The sequence below is a fragment of the Notothenia rossii genome (assembly GCF_949606895.1).
Source record: "Notothenia rossii genome assembly, chromosome: 9".
NCBI lineage: Eukaryota > Metazoa > Chordata > Actinopteri > Perciformes > Nototheniidae > Notothenia > Notothenia rossii.
Genome location: NC_136907.1, coordinates 50,060,250 through 50,084,677, shown reverse-complemented (window position 1 = coordinate 50,084,677; position 24,428 = coordinate 50,060,250). Strand labels below are relative to the sequence as shown.

The 24,428-nt window shown below is 44.1% G+C and overlaps 3 protein-coding genes and 1 long non-coding RNA gene across 6 annotated transcripts in view; 2 read left to right on the top strand and 2 right to left on the bottom strand.

Annotated features, from left to right (window-relative positions):
• Window positions 1-462: 462 nt before the first annotated feature.
• setd9 (SET domain containing 9) lies at window positions 463-1,686 on the bottom strand. The gene has a single exon (XM_079648878.1). The coding sequence runs from the start codon at window positions 1,534-1,536 to the stop codon at window positions 664-666; it is 873 nt and encodes a 290-aa protein (XP_079505004.1). The 5' UTR covers window positions 1,537-1,686; the 3' UTR covers window positions 463-663.
• A 24-nt stretch (window positions 1,687-1,710) lies between these two features.
• dcun1d1 (DCN1, defective in cullin neddylation 1, domain containing 1) lies at window positions 1,711-5,721 on the top strand. The gene is made up of 7 exons (XM_079648879.1): window positions 1,711-1,854; window positions 2,459-2,672; window positions 2,852-3,020; window positions 4,181-4,311; window positions 4,598-4,680; window positions 4,768-4,864; window positions 5,084-5,721. Exons 1-7 carry the CDS (start codon window positions 1,852-1,854, stop codon window positions 5,158-5,160), a joined length of 774 nt encoding a protein of 257 aa, XP_079505005.1. The 5' UTR covers window positions 1,711-1,851; the 3' UTR covers window positions 5,161-5,721.
• Window positions 5,722-6,063: 342 nt separating this feature from the next.
• The window catches only part of ccdc39 (coiled-coil domain 39 molecular ruler complex subunit), a 36,417-nt gene continuing 18,052 nt past the window's right edge, over window positions 6,064-24,428 (top strand). For 2 of the 3 annotated variants that reach the window (XM_079648876.1, XM_079648875.1), the window contains exons 1-2: window positions 6,066-6,751; window positions 7,833-7,952. In XM_079648876.1, coding sequence (XP_079505002.1) covers window positions 6,650-6,751; window positions 7,833-7,952 — 222 coding nt within the window. In that variant the 5' untranslated portion in view covers window positions 6,066-6,649. Of the gene's footprint in view, window positions 6,752-7,832; window positions 7,953-24,428 lie in introns of all 3 variants that reach the window. The other variant, XM_079648877.1, reaches the window with a different exon arrangement.
• On the bottom strand, window positions 7,794-10,496 carry LOC307018573. Its single transcript, XR_013802445.1, has 2 exons — window positions 9,842-10,496; window positions 7,794-9,386 (listed from the first exon to the last, which is right to left on the bottom strand). It is a non-coding gene; the product is annotated as an uncharacterized lncRNA (long non-coding RNA).

The window sequence follows — 24,428 nt, the reverse complement described above, 5'->3', positions numbered from 1 at the left end:
TTGATTCAAACCATACTACTCTAGGCCCAGATAACACTAGAAAGCAAATTTCAACAAAATCATGTTTAACTATGGTGCGGCTTGTCTGGTTTGCGCTCCTTTGGGAAATTGGTATATGGAGGGTTATTATATGATATGGATTCACGCCACTCATCAAGTTGGACCTATAGCTCTTTTGTTAATCAAATCACATTATTTTGTCTAATTTATGTTGGTATAAATAAAAAGTCATTTCACTCTTGAACATTTTCAACCTCAGTAGCAGTATCGTGGCATCTGGCCTGGGTGTTGAACTAAAAAAGAATGTTATCCCCACAATACTTAATGATCGCCTTTGTCTGCTTAAAAAAAAGCCAGCCTAAACCCCAGCCAATGCCTATTCTGCACACAAACTGATCCTATGTACCCTGTTTTCCAATATTTTCTTGCAATACCTTTCAACAACAAAATACCTTTCAACTGTTAAATAAGAGCAGTTTTATTTCTTGCAAGTTATAGAAATCCATATTTTGCATATGTATTCAAGTGTGACGCTGAGAGTACAAAGAGAAATATTTTAATAAATGTTTTTTTTCTCCAGGCAATGATAACATTTTAAAATGTAAATGTTTTCTTCACTTCCAATACTAAAGTAGAACAGTGTACAGTAAGTGTACTCTGACTCTAACGCACAATGGTGTAGTAGTTGGAGAATAGTTCCTCCCCTGCTGTGATGTCTCTGAGGGACACAAGGACAACACAGCGTAGAGGCCTCTGTGAGTCTGTGCTGTAGTTGACATTAGGCAGATACTGGCGGAGCTTGATGGGAAATTTGTCTGGCACGTCAAACTCCTGGTAGTAAACGTTAGCAGGATACTCGTTGGAGCAGTTGTTCACATACTGTCCAACAGCAAGTGGGTTTTGTGGACTGGAGGTCAGCCAGCTGGTGTCACTCATCAAGAAGGGCCCCATTCTGTCCCGGCCACTGCAGGACTTGAACACCACTTTGGAGATGCCTTTGCCATTGCCATCAATCAGGACCCCATCAATGCACCTGAATACAAATGGGTTTCTGATGGACTGGAGGAGAATTGGCTCATAGGCTTGATAGACTGTGCCAGGGTACATGGCCACTGTAGCTCCTTTTGATACACATCCTTTGGTGACAAACACGCCAGTTCCTGCAAAGGGTAAAGTGCTGGGTTTCCGTGCAATGCAGAATCCTAGTGATCGTAACATTGCCTCCTCTTCACACTGGTGTTGTTTAGTGGTTTCCTTTCTGAGAAGATGAGATTGAGCCCCTCGAAGCTCCCCATGGTCAGCCCTATGACTCCTGAGCAGGACACTGAAGAGCTGCAGAAGGCTCTCTGAAACTTCCTGATCTGGGACCAGCTTGTCTTTAGAGCGGTCCGTCACCTGCCGCAGAGTTTTCTCATTTTTAGACAGGTTCAGAACAACCCAAGGTACAAACCGATGTCTGTACGATTTCCAGTTGTCCTGAACTCTGTTTAAAGCACGCCTTAACATTAAGATAGACGTCTGATAATCCGCACACATGGGTAAGAGGAAGGAGCTTATTTTCACGATTTCTGGAGCCACTTCCGACAAGTTGCTTCAAAATAAAATGCGCACCTGTTAGTATATCAAATTTCGTCTGAGAACTCAACACTCAACACATAATGTGTGTAATATATAAGGTACATAAGTGAAACAAATACAATTTATAACTTTAGGATATGGCATAAACAAGAAGAAACCGTTTATTTTTTAATTAATGATGGTTCAACCGGAAGAGCTTTTTATGCGACTTGTAAAAACTTTACACGCGTTAGCCAGCTGGATGGGCGGAAAGGGAGTCGGGCAAAGACAAACATGGTAAGAGATGAGTGTTTTTATTCTGTTGCCGTGATAAAAATGTATACAGTGTTTGCAAACATACACTTTTACTCTCTGGTGATTTATATAGTCAATAGCATGCGGGAATGACCTCACACTGCCTTTACATAATGAAAACAAACCTAGCTCTCGACGTTAGCATTAGCTAACTAGCTCCGGGTGAGACTAGCCAGCTCCCCTAGTTAGCTCGCTAAGCTTGCTAAGCACACTGACAAACACAATTAGCTAAGGTTCCACACACTGCAGCACCGTAAGCTATCTATTGTTGTTGACAGCATTTTATTACTAGATTGCTTGTTTAATGTTGTCAAAAATAAAAAAAGACACTAGCCAATCAGTCAACACATTGCAAGTCGTCTGCTGTCATGTTAGCATGTTATTTCTAGTTCTCTTAACGCTGTTATTTCGTATGTGTTAAACCATGTTGAAGTGTTTTTGAAGCTAGCAACTATCATACTTTTATTAGGTAATTTTAGATTGTAAGAGTTCTGCAGTTACAAAAGAGAAATAATGTTTTTGCTATTCATCAAATGTCTATTGGTGTGTTGATGCAACAACACATGTTGTGTATGTCTTTGTCCAGAACAAGCTGAAGTCCTCACAGAAGGATAAAGTTCGCCAGTTTATGATTTTCACACAATCCAATGAGAAGACTGCACTGACCTGCCTGTCACAGAATGACTGGAAACTAGATGTTGCCACTGACAAGTTTTTCCAAAGTCCAGAGCTCTATGTATCAAATCTCAAGGGGGCCTTAGACAAGAAGAAGCTCGATCAGCTGTACAACAGATATAGAGGTATGTCCTTTTCAATGTATAAGGATAATGCACCACATGAATTGTCCATGTGATATCCAGCCTGTTACAGATTGTTAACAATAGACAGTATAGAAATAAATCACACAGTGAAACACAGAAAAGTGACATTTGGCTGTGATGTAATTAATCAATCAATGCTCTCCTTTTTTCATAATAAGATCCCCATGATGACAATAAGATCGGCATTGATGGGATCCAGCAGTTCTGTGACGACCTGGCTCTGGACCCAGCCAGCATCAGTGTCCTCCTCATAGCCTGGAAGTTCAGGGCAGCAACACAGTGCGAGTTTTCAAAACAGGAATTCATGGAGGGCATGGCTGAACAGGGGTGAGATTATATTATCAGATGGTTCAAATAATCCTGAAACTCCTCCTCTGTTATCTGTAGGTGTCTGTAAATGGACTTTATCATCAAACTCAAAGAGCTACTTAACTACATATGAGAACTTCCCACACTTTGGAGGCTTGACATGAACATAGGCCTTTACAAACACTGCCAAGTATATATGGCAAAAATGTAATGATGCAAATGTTCCAGCAAACTTTCAATATGACAATTAATATTTATAAATCATAATTTAATTTGAGATGAGGGAGTGAAAGTGACACAGACAGCTAGACGCAGTTAATAAGTAAAGTTAAAATGGTTAAAGTCAATTATGAACGATATGGATACAAATGTGTGGTTGTGTTTCAGCCTAAAATACAATTATTCTCAATATTCCGAATCTATACTTCACAAAAAGTAACTGGAAGTTATATAAAAACCGAACTAGGTGGTTATTTCTTAGCATCTGAAACAGTCGCCGTCAATGCAGCTTCTGCAGTGTGGGAAACTAACTGTCTAGTTAATTTAACATATAATAAGTTATTTTTGATTTATTTAAGTTGTTTTTAATTTATGAACAAATCATTTATTGTTTTAAGAATTTGTATTTATATCCCATTTATATCCCAAGCTGCAGCCCACCACAGCCCCTCATGCACTTTGGGAAACGCTGCTATAAATAATATTCTATATGGATAGAGCATTCAGAACAAGTTATTGTCCCTATAGTGAGGCTCTAGACATTGCTTTGGAAGGTGATGAATATTACATTACATTGCATTTAGCTGACGCTTTTATCCAAAGCGACTTACAATAAGTACATTCGACCGGGAAGATACAACCTTGAAGAAAACAGAATCATATAAGTACATCAGGTTTCATAGAGCCAAACATTTCAAGTGCTACTCAACTGGCTTTAGATAAGCCAGCCCTTTATTAGTATATAAGTGCTTTGTTAGTAATTCTATCGCTCTAAGTGCGATATAATATAAGCCAAATACTTTATTGTCTGTTACAAAGTTGTCATATACATACAGTACGCATGCATCTTAAGAATTGCTTTGTGTAACAACAAACAAGTTGGAAAGAAACTCAAATGGAAAAAACACATTTGTCTTTGTCGACCCAAACATGACATTCTGCTCTCTGTTTGTTCCCAGGTGTGACACCATAGAGAAGCTAAAAGCTCAGCTGCCAAAGATGGATCAAGAGTTGAAGGACCAAGGGAAATTTAAGGACTTTTACCAGTTTACATTTAATTTTGCAAAGAATCCTGGCCAGAAAGGATTAGGTAAGAATTCTGTTAATGCACATCGTCATCATGGTTTGTTTGTTGCATGGACCAGGGCTGTCCTCCCCTAAATCATTTCTTAATCTACTAACACTTAGACGATCATTTATGGAATAGTTGATTCAATAAAAGGATCTTAAAATTGAGGTTCGACTACATTAAATATGGTGTTTACCAGAGATGTGCATATACATTTTCTTGGGAATAAATGTCATTCAGCACCAAAAAAGCATTAAAAAACACTATTGTCAAATATGTACATTAACATATTCTGGTTCTCGTACAGATTTAGAAATGGCAATTGCATATTGGAATTTAGTACTGGCTGGAAGATTCAAGTTCCTGGACTTGTGGAACAGATTTTTAGTTGTAAGTTAAAAAAATGAACACACACGCAAGATTACTCTAAAAAATGCAAATGTTATTCCTTCTCATTGACTCGTTCCACTTTTGCAGGAGCACCACAAACGATCAATTCCTAAGGACACTTGGAACCTCTTACTAGACTTCAGCACAATGATCACAGATGACATGTCGAATTATGACGAGGAAGGTTTGTACACATGCTCGGCTGAAATAGAGCCCATTCATCACTGTGCATGCGCTCGGCCATGACCTGTGATGGTTCCTTCGCACTCTTTTAGATTAAGTGCCTCTGCCCTGCTTCACACAGGCCTAGTATGGTTCTACAGTATTAATATCTCAGCACAGTCTATAATCGTGTGTTCATCCAAAGAGGAGTCATTCATTTAATTGTGTGTTCGTTCTGTAGGCGCTTGGCCCGTCCTTATTGACGACTTTGTGGAGTTTGCACGACCACACATCGGGACCAAAAGCACGGCAGTTTAAGGACCGCTCTCACTAAAAGGATGTGAAGTTTCTAACAAATCAAACCCGCAGCTAACGGAGGACAAGGGGACCGCACTGAGCTGAGAACTATGTTGCCTTTTCAACCCTCAGGACTGAAATATTTTACACAGCAGAGACTTTATACATGTGTGTGTGTATTTACATATATAAAAAAGGCATATCTCTTTGTTGGTCAACTTGTGGTGGTTTGAAACTTTTATCTAAAGTATTCGGCTTTTTGTGTGCGCTCAAGCCAACTAGAGAGGAGTCCCCATATTGGCCTCCCCCCTTGTCCATGGATGTTTGGGGGTCCGCTCTACAGCAGGTAGAAAGATCCACTTTTGAACTGTAATCTAAAACACGAGGGTTCTCGAGGGGATGTCGTTCTTTAAATATTGAATTTTAATACTCTTGTGTGCATTCCTGATTTTGTTTTATGGATACATTTGTTGCGACAAGTCGGTATAAAACATTGATTGTAATTTTTTTAAGCATAATGCTGTTTTGTTTAAACACAAATGTATAAAGATAAAATAAATGTTTCAATTTGGTATCTTTAAAGCGGCCAGGCCTCCGTTTGTTTGTGTATAAAAAAACAATGAGTAAAAGTCCTCCCCAGTAACCTAGATAGTGCATTATGTAGGTTATGATTTAGTGCGTTCAGGAATCTTTAATAAACCAGAAGAATGTTCTTATTTGGATTTGTTTAAATGGTCCTCTAACGTAAAAAGTATGTTTTGGTAATGATTTAGTACAAGTAATTGTTATGATTGCCATGTAATTTGCCCTAACTAATACAACTTATACTTTAACATAGAGAGTAAAGAATTCATTTTAACTTTGACTTTAGATTCAGGTTTTTGTATAAGAAACCAACGTAATATTAACACACAAACTTTACATCCATTGAAAGATACAAGAGTGTCTTTGTTATATTGCTATGATTATTAAGCAATGTCATTGGACATATTCCCTATGTTTTTGTTTCGTTTATACCAAAGTAACTCATAAATTAGACTTCCCTCAAGAAAATGTCAACAGATGTGATTTTAGGGAGATACCATATGCATGAGTTGATATTGGGTAGTGACTTTTCTCCTCTTTTTAACGTCTTTGTAATATCTGTTTTGTGTCATCTCTTGAGATGTCATGTTCTATGTGTCAATAACTTCCATGTTAAAGAGTATTGACAATTAGTCATTCAATTGAGATTTAAAAGCACACTTCACGTCATACTTCTGCATCTCAATGGACTGGACCATGTGAGGTGACGTGCTCGCGCTGCCCCCTTGTGGTGATAACGCTTGAGTCACGTGCGGTTGCTAGGGGCGACTGACAACAGACAGCGGTTGTAACAGTTAGAAAACTAGCGAGCGAGAAACCGAGAAACCCTGATAGCAGCAGTTAATTGTGAATGCAGCGGAAGACAGTATCACCTTCACCTATTATTTTGTTACTTCAGAGAGGCTGATTTAAACAGTGCAGAAAAATGTCGAGTTTTATTATGAATACCGTTTTATCTGACATGGGCTGGGATGAGCGCTTTGCTATCCCTGAACTCAATGCTGAAAACAAGGCTTTGTTGGAACAGGTGAGTCGGAGCAGAGTTATATTTATTTATGAAAACACGAATAAAATCAGTTAATTTTGAGTTAGCTTAACGTAATAACTGATATATATTTAGTCTGTTTAATTAACAAACAATTATGTTTGACATTTAAAAGTTATAACTTATATTTTGTTAGGGAACGTCAAACAATTCTCCAACCAAGGAAAAAAGGGTTGTTGTAGTTGGCGTTCAAATGAGTATTTTGTGTCTGCTGGTTTATCCAATAAGGACACAAAAATGGGTTTTATTTAACAACACCTATTTCATAAAAAAATACATTCATTAAAAAAAAGCCATAAATGAAAGGGCTCATTATAAATTGGACTAAGTTGTATTGCTACTTTTTGAGGAGAAATGTTACCAAGCAAACATGTTTTCTGTCTTCTTAATTAAACGAATAAACTTATGTATGTCATGCATAGGAAATGAGAATTGACCCTAAAATGTACAGGCATAAGCTCTTAAAATGTGTAAAAAAAGGCACTGTAATAACATTTACAAAATGTTTAAATGTCTGCATAATTGCGTATAGCTACATGTTTGCTCTGTTACAATTTTTATTTATTTGTGGCAGTCATCTTTCAGGTTATACTAAACAGACAAGCCGGGCACAGCATCAGGGGCCTAATGGGTCAAGTGGCTTAACTAAACAAAAAACACAATGAGCCGCAGAATGACCAAAAACAACCCAATATGAAACAGAGACACTTAAAATCACCACAGAGGCCACGTCAAAATTGCCACAAAGAGATGCTAAAGGATGGAAAATAGTCACAAACCAACAAGAAATATACACTACAGCTACTCCAAATAACAAAAAAGAAGACGCAAAATAAGAATATATAGATTACAAATTAATACAATGAGGGGCAACATGACTAAAGCGGACTATTTCATACACATTAAGTTAACTCAATTACTATTATACCATGCTCTACACTGCAACCACATTGTAATAATGACATTGTAAGCATTTGAACAATATGGCTCTAATATGTGCATTCACAAGAACAAAACACTTAAGAAATGTTGTGTTTTTAATGTGTGACTTTCTCAACAACAGATTCATAAAAAAGAGGCAGAGGCGCTGCAACTGGAAAACAAACTTGAGAGAAACAAGGCTCAGAAGCAGTTAATGAGCGAATTCCTCAAAAGGGCTCAACAAGAGCTGGAAAATACTGAGGTAGGTAAATCAAAATACGTTGTTATTTATTTTGTATTTGTCACCACAGTATTTCAAATCGGAGAGATGTGATGTATGGAATACATATTTATTGTTACACGTCATATGAATGGAATGATTGCCATGATAATACAACAGGAGAATGGAATGGTGTTTGGCGATTAGGCCCCGGTTTGCAGGGTAATCATTCAGGAGGGAAAGAACCGCTCCGATGAAATCCCCAGGGTCTAGACACTGGTGGTGGTGATAAGTAGGTGGGACCGGTCTGAAGGAGGAAGGTTTAGCTTTGTCCTGGAGGAGACGGGAGGCGAGAGGGGTGGAGGAGGGTTGCGTGTGGTCACCTGAAATGACAACTGACAGGAAGGAAGAGCAGGCATTTAAGGAATTTAACGTGTGCAGCAATTGGCTGCTGAGGGGTGACGCCCACGCATTTAATGAGGGGGGAGAGATCGATAGAGTGACGGGTAAGTGACTCATTGTTAGGTCTTCCTTTTTGAACTTGCGCTAAAGCTTTCATTTCAAACCGGAGAGACGTGATGTATGGAATACATATTTATTGTTACACGTCATATAAATGGAATGATTGCCATGATAATACAACAGGAGAATGGAATGGTGTTTGGCGATTAGGCCCCGGTTTGCAGGGTAATCATTCAGGAGGGAAAGAACCGCTCCGATGAAATCCCCAAAACCAATGAAGTATAGAATACTGAGATGTAATGAGTTTCTTACCTTGTGGGCTGACTGCAGTGATCTATGGATGAAATGAGAGAATTATACGGGGACAGAGAAGACAGTTATTGACTAGCGTAGGACTAGAGTGGGATAAGCATGGATGGACGCGTCCTGGCTCACGCGAGCATCAGGCCCTTCCGGTCAAACATGGAAATAAAATGCGTGGATGTCACGTCCTGGCTCACGAGCCTGGGACCCTTTCGGTCAAACATGAAAATAAAATGCGTGGATGTCACATCCTGGCTCACAAGCCTGAGACCCTTCCGGTCAAACGATGGTTGACATGGAACGTGACCTGAAAGGAAACATGTGAAACGACATGACCTGCAAGAGTAAACGTGCCTGTGATCTTTAGATTGAATGATACAATTAGAATTCAGATAGAAACATGACAATGATATGTGAGCTGATATGCTAATGACACCACCACCAGTTATATGCATATTTCCCCCAAAACAAAGAATGTGCAATGCATGTCCTTACGTTTTTTTTTCTTGATGAACACTTGCCACTAGGATGCATAAATACCGGGTTTAGGGTTCGGGAGATCTTTGGATGGCCAGCACGGCGCTGATGTCCGGGCGAGTGTAGGATGTGAAGGCAGAGGAGGACCGCCGTCCAGTTGTTGTAGGGAAGAGGAAGAAATACCTTGATTGGCGGCAGGGTTGCTGCACCTATCCTGAACGAAGCCCTGGAATGCTATTAGACACCACCACCAGTTATATGCATGTTTACCATAAGTAAACTGGAGAGATCTTGGATTGCCGGCACGAGCCGATGCCCGGGCGAAGAGGGAGATGTAGACAATGTAATGCAGCTGTTAGCATGAGTACAGTGATGCATGAATATCATAACCTGGCTTATCGCAAGCCATGTGCGCATGAAACCAAAATATAAATGAAGTGCAATATGCGCAGCATAAAATGATGTAGGCTTAGGTAAATACTGAAACATGACCCGTGATATAGGACTAGCTTAATTAGCAGATTAATTACGCCACGGTGAGACATAGATGCTGATATGCTTGATTGGGTGATTAAGACTGTCTTCTATCATCTTACATGAACTTCTCTTTCTCCCTGAAAGAAACCCCCCAAAACCAACGGATGGGGCAGCATCCGTGACTGTGTGAAGCTTGAAACTGCGGTACTTACTGAGCATTGTGACGGGTAGTAGTTACCCGAACTGCATAACTCCATGCTGTAACACGTTACACCCAACACTGCCTGGAACTCACCTTAACCCTGAACTAAAGGCAGCAATGCATATAACGAACATCTCGTGAATTTGTTGCAAACTGCCACTTGCCAGTGTAACCCCCGGTGTAGTGTCCCTTCGGCAACAGACCACTCAGAGCTGGTGAATACTTTGGTTTATTTCACTGCGTTTGTTTATACCTGCGTTTGAATGGACACATAAAAAGGACACATTTCTCAAAAGATCCTCACGCGGTATGAGAATCTCCCACAATCCATCAATGATCGTATAGTGGTAGTAAACAATGTGAAACATTAAACATAAACAAACTGGTGTACAAAACTCACATACCTGCGTTTGAATGGACACATAAAAAGGACACGTTCTGTAGGAGAGATAGCACCACGCTCACGTTAGCTTATTAGCTCACATACACATTAGATCACATTAATAAATCATATCAAACAAATAGCCAATCACACAAAAAACATGTTGCTGTGAGCATTAAACGACTAATATTAAACGAAACAATACAATAGAACGTTATTGTCCTAATAAAATAATAACAAACATTTTGTCCACCGACATAATACAATAGAACCTTACACTCAAAAGATCCTCACGCGGTATGAGAATCTCCCACAATCCATTGCGGTAACAAAGCTACAGTAATGCAGGCACGCATTTGTAACACCAGATGGCATGGTTCTCCAATTTAACCCGGATTTTACACCAACCTTTATAACTCTGTTACATACACCCCCCTACAATTCTGCTAAATTGGGGCAAAACACAGAAAACAACAAAACACACAGGAGATACAAAATACAAGCTGTGTATAAATTTGAGCATAACCTCGTTTAAGTCAGTTTGAAACTGTCCACTTGGAACAAGTCAGCAAGAGATTGGCCAAACCCCTTCATAACATAGACACAAAAGATGCCGTGTACACCTCTTATAAAATAAACATTACTCTTCTACATCTTGAAATTACTGAGGAACACTGCAAATACTGGTTGAAAAACAAATTAAAACATATATATATATCTATAATCACTATCAGGAGTCTAACCAAAGAATATGTCTCTCATAATAGAAAGCACAGAACCACTTGTTGACACTGAGTCATCAACAATCTGCTCATTCATTCCACAAATGAGTCGAGCTGGAGGTTTTATAGGTCTACCTGCCCTAGTGCAAAGTGGAAGAGGCTGTTCACTAACTACATGACCCTGTGTGAGTGCACCTAGTTGTGTATCTGTTGCCATGTCAGGGGAGGGCACACAATGCTGCTGAGGGCTGTAAAGATGCATCTTGGGGCACCTCACATTCAACGGTCGAGGGCAACTGTGCAACACGTACGAAAGAGTCTGAGGGATTCAAAACCTCACACACAACATGTGAGATCAAAGACTCTTCTGCTTCTGAAGGTGCTGTGCTCACATCCACAACTGAAGAACAATCAGGCTGACTGGCTGTCTCATCCCCATCATTTGCATCCTCCATCTGCAGGAGCCAGTTAACTGTCTTCGTCTCACTGTTCTGTACAGCAAGAGAAACCACTGGGTCACTTTGTCCACTTCCAGCGACAGAAGAACAGCTTGACTCAAGATCTTCATCACCTCCCACGGGGAGAAAACTCACAGGAAGCAGGAGATTCCTGTGAACAACTTTTTCCTTTGACGTCACAGGGTCTCTAATGCAGTACACTACAGTGGTGTAGTCTACTTTTTTGTAGTGGGTATACTGTAATAATTGTATTCATCCTGTCTCGAAGCAACACCTCATGAACACCATCACACTTAGTAATGCATAGACTAGTCTTGAGACTGGTTATGTGTTATCAACATGTCAATGTATTATAAGCATTTTTATGTGACTTTTAACTGCCAGAGACATTAACAATAAAAAAATAAAAGAATGAACAATGATGGAAAAAGCCCACTTATCTTCTAGGGTTGAACAATTAATCGACATTTTTATCAAAATCTCAATATGGCCTACTGCAAACAGTCTCTGACACAGCTCTCACCAAATTTCCAACTAAATCCTGTCCACCCTTCTCCGTGAGCTCCTGGGCTATTTTGTGTGCTCTGGACGTCTCATGTCGTCTAATCTTGTTTCTCAAAGAGGCCAGAGATGTTGATCTGCTTGAATCTGAGGACTGGATCTTAAAGTGCACCCACTCCTCAGACATAGACACTCGTTGTTCTGTGAGGACATCTGTTGATTTTGTAGCGCTGCAAAGAGCACAACCTGGAAATAAACAAAACCATGACTAATTAGCATAATACAAGTTTTTACCAATAATATCTGCAGAAAAGATTTACTCAAAAGTATTTAATAAACTGCTTACAATATTTACATCATGGCTAACAAATGCATGAAAAGCAGATAAAAGGAGAAAAATCTTCCACTTTTTCAATAGCTAATTATTTGACAACTACTGATAACTAACATATAGTAATATAATGGTGCAAATGTTTTAAATGCACTTTTAACATGACCATGAATTAACTCTCATTTGCATAGTCATTGACTTTATGAATTTCTGTTGTTTAGATCAGCTTTCCTTTGCATGTGTGCTGACATTTACCTAACTTTCTGTCCCTCCATTCTAACCAAGGATGCCTGTTCTTACATTCCAGCTACTGTTACGTTAATGATAACCATGCTAATTCCACTTACCGGGTAAATTTGCGGTAGCGCCGGGCTCGTTCTCTGTCACCTTTAGGACAGCCGCCTGACCTGGCTCTTCTTCTGTAGTGGTAATAGGGGAAAACTTCGGAAAACATTAAAATATTTTCGTCTGTTTTCGTTTCATGTTTGCTTCCTGTTTAGCGCTCCGCGAACTTGAATGATGGAAGGATCAAATTCTGATAACGTTAGAGAAACGTGGGGTTTGTCAGAGCCGAACAAAGTGTGTTGCTGTTGCTTAGCAACAGGCCAAAGGCGAAGGAAGCCCCAGACGTCCAAAAGTATTAACACAGAAGGGGGCGAAAGCGTGAAAGCGAAGTCACAAAATGATGTTGTTACGTATCATCGCTCATTTTTAAGAGGGCATACGGAAATCACTGGCATTTTCTAGTGGGTATACGGCGTATACCTGCGTATCACGTAGACTACACCACTGAGTACACATTGATTTACTGGCTTCACAGATATCACTTCATAAACTGTGGAAACCCATCTGTCTGCAATCTTTCTTTTCCCTCTCTCACCACGATTTGCAAGCAAGACTCTGTCACCAATAGTGAGAGGTGACCCTTTTGCTTTGCGGTTGTAGTTCTTTGCCTGACGCGCCTGTTCAGTCCGACTGTTCTGATGGGCAATGTGAGCAGCTTCAGCCAGGTCACGTTTCAAGCGGGAAACAAACTCACAATGGTCAACAACAGCACTGCTAGAGAGGGCATGCTGGAACACAACATCAACTGGCAGACGTGGGATTCTCCCAAACATGAGAAAGAAAGGTGCAAAGCCTGTTGTCTCATGCTCAGTGCAATTGTAACAGAATGTCAGCATTTGGAGAAGAATGTGGAGGCAGGGCCCTTATCATGCTCCCAAGTGTTCTGTTTTACCGCTCAACAACTCCATTCCCCATAGGATGGTAAGGGGTGGTGTGTGACTTCTGGACGCCAGCTACCTCCCTGAGCTTTTTAATGAGTTGACTCTCAAAATTGGCTCCTTGATCTGAATGGATGCGTTTGGGGAAACCATATATGCAGAAAAAGTCATTCCAAAGTCGACGAGCAACCTGTTTAGCTGACTGATTTTTACACGGGAATGCATGAGACCTTTTAGTAAAATGATCTGTGACTACCAAAACATCCACACACTTTTTGTCAGTCTGTTCAGCAGTCCAGAAATCAATACAGACTAGTTCCATCGGTTCAGAGGTGCAAATGCTTTCAAGAGGAGCACGGTCGTTAGGCTCAGGTGTTTTTCCAACCACACATCGGAAGCAATTCCTCACATGATTGATGATGTCACGTTCCATTCCTATCCAAAAGAATCTCTGCCTGGCAAGAGAAAGTGTGCGGGCCTGTCCCTGATGACCAGCTGAGTCATGTATGCCATTGAGAACTTGGGCCTTAAGGGAGTCTGGAACCACAATTTGGTGGATTGTCGTGTTCATTTGTCTGTCTTTCTTTACCTTGCACAAAATGCCATCCTTGACGGAGAGTTTGGGCAAGTGTCTTAGCAGTTTTGTCACTCCGCGAGACTCAGCAGCACGCTCACGTCTCGTGGGTCTCCTGCGGCGCTGGATGTAATAGAGAGCCCTGCCTATGACATCATCCTGCTCTTGGAGATTAACAAGTTCACTCTTCACAAGAGAGGAAGTCTGGTCGACACCAGCGACCTGAAAAACAGCTGGTCCTGTTCCTCTCGCTTGGCCGACACCTCCAGTGTCGTGTGCATCCAACACTGCTGAGACTTCATGTGATGACAGGGACCCCTGAGAAGGAGGCTGGGTGATGACGGCGACTTCCTCGGACTGATCAACAACCACCTGGCAGTTATTAGTACACCTAAATGCATCCTGCACTGTTCTATCCACCATCCCAGACATGTGGTTCAGTAAAAACGCATAAGGTTCGGTCACAAGACGGTGGCTCATGCACGACTGGACAAATGGCTCTATGCTTAATGCATCAGCGACCACATTCTTTGGACCAGGGATATAGTTCAGGTCAAAACTGTATGCTGCGAGCTTTGAAACCCACCTCTGCTCACAAGCATCCAACCTAGGCTTAGTCAAGATGTATGTCAATGGGTTATTATCCGTCCAGACTGTGAAGTGTCGCCCTTTTAGCCAATGGCTAAATTTGTCACAAACTGCCCATTTAAGAGCGAGAAACTCAAGTTGATGTGCTGGATAGTTCAGCTGAGAGTGGGAAAGTGTCTTGCTAGCAAATGCTACAGGTCTGGCCATCTTTCCATAAGGAGGCAACTGTGAAAGGACGGCCCCCATGCCATCAGGCATCAACTGCAAGAATGAATGGAGCGTTAAAATCTGGATGTGCTAAAGTGACACTGTGCACCAGCTCATACTTCAATGTTCCAAATGCTTCTTTGCACTCATCATTCCAGTCTGTTGGAGAGAGTCTGACATTGCCTTTTTTAAACTTTGGTTTGTGGCCTCTCCCTTTTTTGTGTGGTGTGGCAGGCTCAGACACAAGGTTGAACAGCGGCTTAGCTTTGGCAGAACATCCCTCAATGAAATGGTGGTAATAGAGAACCATCCCTAAGAAAGACCGGATTTTCTTAGCACACGGTGTTTGCCCATCTTGCTCCATCAAGTCAGCTTCCTGCATATCATTTATAACCTCCACTTTACTCGGGTCGGTCTTAACACCATCCTCACAAATAATGTGTCCCAGAAATTTGATTGACCTGCGTAGAAAGTAGCACTTCTTAGGGGAGAGCTTTAAGTAGTTGGCAGCAAGACGTGAGAAAACCATCTGTAGACGCTCAAGTGCAACCTGTTCAGATGGAGCATAGACCATGAGGTCATCCATGTAGCATAGCAGACTTGTGAAGTTCTCATCCCCAAAGATGGATATCATCATTCGCATGAAAGTGGCAGGGCTGTTCGACAAGCCCTGGGGCATCCTGTTGTATTCATGAAGACCGAATGGGGAGGAGAACGCTGTATATTTTCTGTCATCTTCATGCAGCCCGACATTGTAGAACCCTGACGTGAGGTCCATTGTGGAAAAGAACACATTTCCACCAAGCGCAGCAAGGGCATCAGTCTGATGGGGCAATGGATGTGCATCTTTTACTGTTCTTGCGTTCAACCACCTGAAGTCATTGCAGAGGCGAAGGTCACCATTTGGTTTGACAACAAGGACAAGGGGTGATGAGTATTCACTCTGAGATTTGCAAATGATCCCTAATTCCTCCATGTCATTCAGAGCAGTCCGTAGCTTGTCATAGTGGCATGGCGGAACCCGCCTGTATGGAAGTCTGAAGGGCTTGTCATCAACCAGGTGTATTCTGTGCACAAAATCCACAGTCCATTTTGTGCTTCGAAAATGTTGATTCATACTGCTCAATGATTTTCATCTTGTGAGAGAGACCTCACAAGATGAGAGGTCCAAATCCTGCAAACCCATGTCACTCAAGATGCGGGACATCTCCTCCTCTGACCTTGGCTCAGGCGACGGGCTGTGTGTGTACTGTGCACTGGATTGGACGCGAACTGGATCTGGTCAATCCTGCACTGAAAGACAGGGGACACATCAGCAACCTTTGCATTCTTTTTAAGGGTGAGTGGCTTTTCAGTGGGGTTTACAATTTTGACAGGAACCCAGCCATTTCCCCATAAGGACGTGACAACCCTCCCCACCAGAATTTGTGCAGGTCTGGCTTTTGACTGGGTGGGCTCAATGATGACTGTACTCCCTACTGCAGAGACATCAGACTCAGGTAATTTCGCCCACACCAAACTTTCAGACATTGGCTGCAGAGTTACACATCTTTTCAGTTTTGCCGTGCCAATTTTGTTAGTCCCTGCTCCACCTTTGCATTCATCTGAGGAGGACAGCAGAGACATCAACTTGGGCAAACTATCACTCTGAACACTTGTCACAGGAGATGTGATATTTTGGCAGCTTACAGTTTTTTTCATCTGCGAAATGAGCCACTTGATGGCATTGCTGCTGAGAATCTTTCATCAGTCTGGCCTGGCACAACTAGAACAGGAATTATTACCTTATAAACTGATGCAGTAAGATCATACATGGCAGTTGGAGTAACAAGGTGACCACCACAACCAACTATGACAAAGTCTTCAGCTGATTTCCTTTCCATGTTAGGGACAGATTGTGAAAGTCTTCTGTCAGCTGCCTCACTAATTGTGCATGCCATAGATCCACTGTCCACTAATGCTTTGAGAGCATGTCCATTATCGGTGGTCACAGCCGTGTGGAATAGACTATCAGTCTCCGGGAGTCTTTGCAGCCTTTGTACAATCAGTGTCTTATTTGATGGCACCATGCTGCTGTAGGTGTCATACAATGTTTCACAATCATCAACGTCTTTCATATCCAAGGTGGAAGGCTCACTCACATAATCTGCACTATCCTCCCTCTTGCACAGATCATTCAGTTTCCCTGCTGGTTTTAGTGAAGAGGACGTCTCCCCTCTGGGCAGTCACGTCTTGGGTGACCAGGTAAGTGACACAGAAAGCAAAGTCTGTTCTCTCGACAGTGTATGAAAGCAGAATGAGAGCTGTCATTACATATAGAACAAGGCATGTCCATAAAGCCCTCAATCTTTGGTGGCTTGTTGCTAGTATGTGGCCTCCTATTAGCTTGAGCATACCCAGGGGCCTGAAGCAACACCTTCTCCAGCATGCCAATCAACCTCTCGAAAGCAGGGTTGTCCTGGCTCACAGCTTGTGCCTGTTTGGGAATGTCTGACACTAAAGCAGCATTAGTGCTCACCTCAGCTACATTCATGTTTATCCTGCCTCTCTCTGTGGAAGACCTCAGTCCCTTCTCTAAATGGTATTCATCTAGCACTTCCTGAACTTCTCGTGCTGACCATTTATCAATTGTCTTGGACCTAAACGTAAGAGCTAAATCTCTGCTGGGGCAGTGTCTGATGAACATACGTGTGACTTCAATACTGGGATTATCAAACACCTTACCCTGTTCCCTAAGACAACTGTCAGCCACATCGACAGCTCTGTTTATTCTGAGCCAGTACTCATATGGGTCCTCTTGTTCTTTTGGTAGGGTGGAATAAAAGTCAGCCAGAGGCACAGAAGAGCAATGGCTGGATCTGAAATGTTTGCGGAGGAGTCCATAGATGGCCTGCGGGTTCTCTTGTCAATTCCACTATTTCTTATCCCAAGCTTCACAACATCCTTTGCTCTGCCCCTCAGGTGAATCAGAATTTCTTCAGCTTGATGCTCTGGGTGGATACTGCTTTTCCTGATGTAATTTCTCATCAAATCCTCCCATTCATCAACAGGCAGTGTGTCTGAACTCTCTCCTCTGAACACAGGTGGGTCTTTAACTCCTCTCTGAGTGACTAGCTGAACTTGGGAGAGATCCAGTGTTTGGCTGGGGAGTGTGTCTTTTTTAATGCATTTTCTTCATGACTCGTGTGTACAGCAGCTGTAGTGTTAATGCGTGACATAATGCTATCAGCTAGCTGCTGCCCTATCTGCTGCACAATAGTGCTCATTTGGTCAGCTAGTCCGACATCATCAGGAGGGTTGGGGACTGATGTGCACTGTGGTGTAGATAACTCTACTGTATGCTGGATGGAAGTAGGGCTGGGCGATATATCGACTTTACACGATACATCGTGGATTGCACTCCATGCGATGTCGTAAATGACCACATCGTGAACATCGAGTATTATGTTGTCAAATCAATTTCCCGCCGCGGCCAAAATGAGCTTTCCTTTCTCCCTCATAGACACAGGCACACACGCAGGCACACACGCAGGCACACACGCAGGCCCTGTCTAACTTGCACACAAACATTACACACATGCACAGTGACAGAGAGCAGGGCTCGACATTATAAATGGCCCGCTGGCTCGGAAGCACTATTTAGACACCCCGGGCCAGCATAACGTACTTTCCACTTGCCCGCTCGGGCCACTAAAAATATTGCTTAAAAAAAATAAAATTGTCCAGTGGTATAGGTACTTTGACAAGCAATTTTGTTAAATTGTTTCGTTTATTCACGCTACAACATAACGTTTCGTGAGGCGGTTGTCGTTGTTGGGTGAAAGGCAAACGGGAGCCTGCTCGCGCTGGCTCCGTAGCAGCTGTTTGCTGCAGAGCCAGCGCGAGCAGGCTCCCGTTTGCCCGTGAGCGCCGGGCAAAAAACTATCTTCAAATAAAAGAAATTCACCGGAGGAGTTAAAGGAGAGTGACAGGTAGCATGAGAAGAGGGAGAGAAAGTTTCAGCCAGCTTGATCGATGGAGTTGGCTTCTAGTGGTGCAGTCATGCGTCCTAAAATCCTTTTATAATCTATCGATTAGATTTATGATTAGAAAATTATAAAAGTAGGGTAGACATGTGGATATTATCCGGCTGAACAAAACGTGCATTTATCAAACAGGTTTGTTTTCCACAGACCTTATTTCCAGCTATTTTCCAAAACCCTGTGGAGAAATCCCATTGCTTTTTCTGTCGAGGGAACCAGCAGCTTACTTCCTGGTTTTAGGACGCGTCACTGCACCTCTCAATATGATGCCAATATAAACAAGGTCTTCTGTCGGCTCTGTACATCAATGCCGACCTATGCTGACAAGTAAGTGAAGAGTAGAAAATATAAAAGGTATTGGCTTTAGGGAAATGTCCCAGCAGTTTAGGAGAATGAAGGTTCTAATCTAATATAATACATAGCCATTACATGTCTAATTCCTGATAATGACAGGAAGACAGAAAGCGCATTATACTAATAATAATAATACTCATAATAATAGCAGACATTTTTGAACAATGACCACAATATAATTATTTTCATAAACCAAATATGAACAATTGAGCAAAATGAGGAAGAACTGATGATTCAAATGTTGTAGTACAAGTAGTAATGTAGTTAGTGCATAAATTACTATTGCAACAAATGTGTTAATTTTCTTCATTATTAGTCGATTTTTTTTAATGCAGACATATGTTGCAGGGACTACTAGAATCATCATACTGGCGTGACTATAAACATCAAGGGGTTAAATAAAAATAAAAAAATCAGAATATCGCGATATATATCGTAAATCGCGATATAGTCAGTAAATATCGCGATATCATTTAGAGACCATATCGCCCAGCCCTAGATGGAAGGTGTCATCACATCTCCACTTCTGATAGGACTATGCACTGAATCCCCATCAAAAGTTTTCCTATCCCCCACCTTAAAGTCACCTTGTGGAAATGGAACAGGTGTGCTACATAGCCCTCTACCCCTACCAACATTGAAAGGAGTGATTTCAAAGGAATTAAATTTACTGGAATTCATGTTTCATCGATAGTAAAACAAAATAAAATGACAAGTTCAAAAGAATAAGGCTTATATCAACAAAATAAACCTGAGAGTCCAACACACTGAAGGAATTGAAGCTCCAAAACGTTGCAGCGGCGAGAAGACATCCACCCTGGTCCGGCGTAGTGAAGAACGGGTCACGGCACCAATGTAAACCCCGGTGTAGTGTCCCCTCGGCAACAGACCACTCAGAGCTGGTGAATACTTTGGTTTATTTCACTGCGTTTGTTTATACCTTCGTTTGAATGGACACATAAAAAGGACACGTTTCTCAAAAGATCCTCACGCGGTATGAGAATCTCCCACAATCCATCAATGATCGTATAGTAGTAGTAAACAATGTGAAACATTAAACATAAACAAACTGGTGTACAAAACTCACATACCTGCGTTTGAATGGACACATAAAAAGGACACGTTCTGTAGGAGAGATAGCACCACGCTCACGTTAGCTTATTAGCTCAGATTAGCTATTGGTGATCACATTAATAAATCATATAAAACAAATAGCCAATCACACAAAAAACATGTTGCTGTGAGCATTAAACGACTAACATTAAACGAAACAACACAACAGAACGTTATTGTCCTAATAAAATAATAACATACATTTTGTCCACCGACATAATACAATAGAACCTTACACTCAAAAGATCCTCACGCGGTACGAGAATCTCCCACAATCCATTGCTGTAACAAAGCTACAGTAATGCCGGCACACATTTGTAAAACCAGATGGCGTGATTCTCCAATTTAACCCGGATTTTACACCAACCTTTATAACTCTATTACACCAGCGCTACCTTGACGCCTCTTTTAGCGGGGAGGCGCAGGGAAAGGAGGCGAGCCTGCTGTGCACTGAACCTGCTAGCCGCCTATGACGCACTTAGTGTCCAGTACTGGCTACTGAGCCGGGAGGAGAAGTAGCTTCAATGGGATGTAGCTTGAGCCCTGCCTGCCTGCCTGCAAGGGGGGTTGTAGTTGAAGCCAGAAGTGGGTGAAGCTTCGCAATCGATGAGGGCCCGTTCCGTGTGGAGGCCGGAAGCGCCGCATTTGAGCGGCCCTGATGCCAGTGATGCCCTCTCGAGAGACTGAAGGCGTGCGTCAATTGTTTGCGTGAAGTAGTCCATTTCCATTAAGCCGGAGGAACTTCCGTGGAGCCCGATATCCTTGTCTTTTCCTCCCGCGTCCGGGTTTGCGGGGTGGCCGGCTGGAACCGCTAGCCGACTGGGGAACGCCGCCTGTAGCTTAATCCGCAAGACTGCGGAGCTGATGAATATATATACCTGGAGCTGGGACGAAGCCCTGCTGCTGCTTGCGTGTGTCACCTGAAATGACAGCTGACAGGAAGGAAGAGCAGGCATTTAAGGAATTTAACGTGTGCAGAAATCGGCTGCTGAGGGATGACGCCCACGCATTTAATGAGGGGGGAGAGAGCGATAGAGTGACGTGTAAGTGACTCACTGTTAGTGAAGAGTTTATCGCCGGCCACTAGAGGGCAGTGTCACTGCTGTCGCTGCCCGGTTATGCCGTGCTCTGACCCGGAAGTGCCGAGCGGCCATTTTAGTTCAAACATTGTTCATGCACTCCGCCTCGAGTTGAGACGTTCGTCCACTCATTCATGTAAGACTGTTTCCACTATTATATTATACCATATATTATACTATATATATATTATACTATTATACTACTATACTCTGTTTCGTGGTATATATTTGTGTTGATTGAATTGCATGGATGTAATACTTTGTCAGCTTATCTTGCTGCATTATTCTGTTTTAGGGTGTCGTCATCCTTGTCAATAAATCACCGAAACTGACATTGAGGAGTGTGTTTCTTCATGACGACACCATGGTCGTTGTTGGATGCCCTGTCCCCGGCTGCGAGTTCAAATCCGATGACTTGTCTGAAGCACTCGTCATTGCTATATTGACGATTCATGGATGTAGCCACCAGCACGCAGCGCCTGTCATGGCCGCGCCAGCCCAGGCCCCAGCCCCTCACGGCCCGAGACTCGATCGGCCCAAAGTTGATGTGGGCGTGTCAATAGAGGAATGGAACGTGTTCATCCGCCGTTGGAATGTATTCCGCGCCGGCTCAGGCATAGGGGACGCACAGGCCCCCTTCCAGCTGTTTCAGTGCGCTGGGCCTGTACTTGGAGACAGCCTGTTGAAAGCCGTCCCCGACGCCGCTTCCGGACCCTTGCCAGACTTGATCACCGTCATGCGTTCCCTAGCTGTCATCCCAGTTGCTACATGCGTCCTGCGCACCGAACTACTTCAGTTACGCCAGGAACGCGACGAGACATTCCGCGCATTCGCTGCCAGAGTGCGGGGTAAAGCAGAGACATGCGCATATAATGCGGTATGCGAGTGTGGTAAGGACGTGGACTATACCGACCACATTATCCGCGATGTGCTGCTCAATGGCATCTATGACTCGGACATACGCCGCGAGACGCTAGGGACAACTGACGTCCTGGTCAAGCCAGTTAATGACGTGATTGCACTCGTCGAGAACAAAGAGATGGCCCGTAACGCTCTCCCGTCGTCCTCCCTATCAGCCATGTCGTCATTCCGGCGCTTGAAGACGACTCCACAGGCGAGCCCCGCCCCGAGCCCCACGGACGGGGCTAAACGTGCCTCGTGTCCGGAATGTAAGAACGTCTTTAACGTCTTCACGGAGGGGCCTCGCGGGTGGAATCCTAAGCCTCACCAGGTGTGCATCGGCTGCTACAGGGCCCGCCGACAACAGAGGCGTCAACAGCCGTCATCCGACAGTCAACAGGCCGCCATGGGGTCGGAGCTGGTATCCCAGGTCTCGTCGGTGCAAGCTGGAGCCCGCCCTGGCCGACGTCGCGGGAGCCTTCGCCGACGCCGCGCCCCTACGTCGCACGGCTGTGTCGACAGGCCTTCACCTATTATACTCGAGCACCACATCTTCTCCAAGGGCGAATGGAGGCGAGCCAGGCTGAGAGACCACCCCCGGGCGTTAATCACCATCTCGATGGACATGCCAGTCGGGCCGAGGGATGGCACCAGCAACCGGGGCTCGGCCGACGGAGCTCGAATATCCGCCGTCGCAGACACTGGCGCGCAGTCGGACCTTTGGTCTCTGGAGGAGTTCCTGGCCTGCGGTTTCGCGCGGGACGACCTGCGACCCGTCAGCCTCAGCCTGTTGGCCGCCAACCGCTCCCCTATAGCCATCGAGGGAGCGTTCTTCGCTAGGCTCTCGACGACCTGCAGCGGGGGCCGTACTACATCCTGCCGTTCCATGGTATATGTGAGCAGCTCAGTCCGGGCCATGTACCTCTCCTACGAGTCGTTGCTCAACCTCGGCCTCTTGCCCATTAACTTCCCGTCGGACGACGTTGCAAGGGGGCCCAAGGACAGGCGTAGCCCTGACACGGCTGACACGCCAGTCCAGCCCCTGTCCATCAATGCGACGAGGTCAACCAACGGCGGCTGCGTGGGGCCAAGTGACCCCGGGGACGCCCAATGCTCATGTCCTCAGCGCACGGTCCCCCCGGCGCGCCCCGCAGCACTGCCGTTCCCTTGTACGCCAGAGAACAATAACCGGATGAAAGGTTGGCTACTCGGGAGATATGCCTCGTCGACATTCAATACTTGCCCCCATCGGGCACTACCATGCATGGAGGGGCCGCCTATCGAGATGCACGTGGACCCCGCAGCTACGCCTAAGGCATGCCACACCGCGGCTACGGTGCCTCTACACTGGCAGCGGAGGGTTCACGATGACCTCCTGCGGGACGAAGCCCTTGGGGTCATTGAACGCGTGCCGTACGGCGAGCCGGTGACGTGGTGCCATCGTATGGTAGTCACTCGGAAGCACGACGGTTCCCCCCGCAGGACCGTGGACCTCTCCCCCCTCAACAAGTTCTGCCAACGTGAGACCTTCGCCACTGAGTCCCCGTTCCACCTCGCACGCCGCGTCCCGAAGGGCACCTGGAAGACCGTCACGGACGCCTGGAACGGCTACCACAGTGTTCCCCTGCGTGAGTCGGATCGCCACCTCACTACCTTCATCACGCCCTTCGCCGTTGGCGCTACACCAGGGCACCACAGGGTTTCCTGTCGTCAGGGGATGGCTACAACCGTCGGTTTGACGCCGTCCTCTCGGACTATGAACGCAAGGAACGTTGTGTGGATGACACCATCCACTATGACACCGACCTGGAGCAACACTGGTGGAGGACCATCGACTTCCTGACGCGTGTCGGCCGATCGGGGATCGTGCTGAATCCGGACAAGCTTCAGTTCGCGGAGAGGTGCGTCGACTTCGCTGGCTTCAGGGTGTCGGAATCTACCATCGAACCGCTCCCAAAATACTTGGACGCCATCCGGGACTTCCCCACCCCAGGCTCCACGACGGACATCAGGAGTTGGTTCGGCCTTGTCAACCAGGTGGCTAACTACGCCCAGTTGCGTGACACGATGGCTCCATTTAAGCCGTTCCTCAGCCCACGCTGTGCGTTCCTATGGTCCCCCGTTCTGGAGGAGGCCTTCCAGA

Excerpts from the sequence above, each read along its gene's own strand:
- setd9 (XM_079648878.1), bottom strand. The coding sequence starts at position 1,536 with ATGTGTGCGGATTATCAGACGTCTATCTTAATGTTAAGGCGTGCTTTA.
- dcun1d1 (XM_079648879.1), top strand. Across the intron at positions 3,021-4,180 it reads GAGGGCATGGCTGAACAGGG|GTGTGACACCATAGAGAAGC; the intron begins GTGAGATTATAT and ends GTTTGTTCCCAG. Across the intron at positions 4,865-5,083 it reads GTCGAATTATGACGAGGAAG|GCGCTTGGCCCGTCCTTATT; the intron begins GTTTGTACACAT and ends TTCGTTCTGTAG.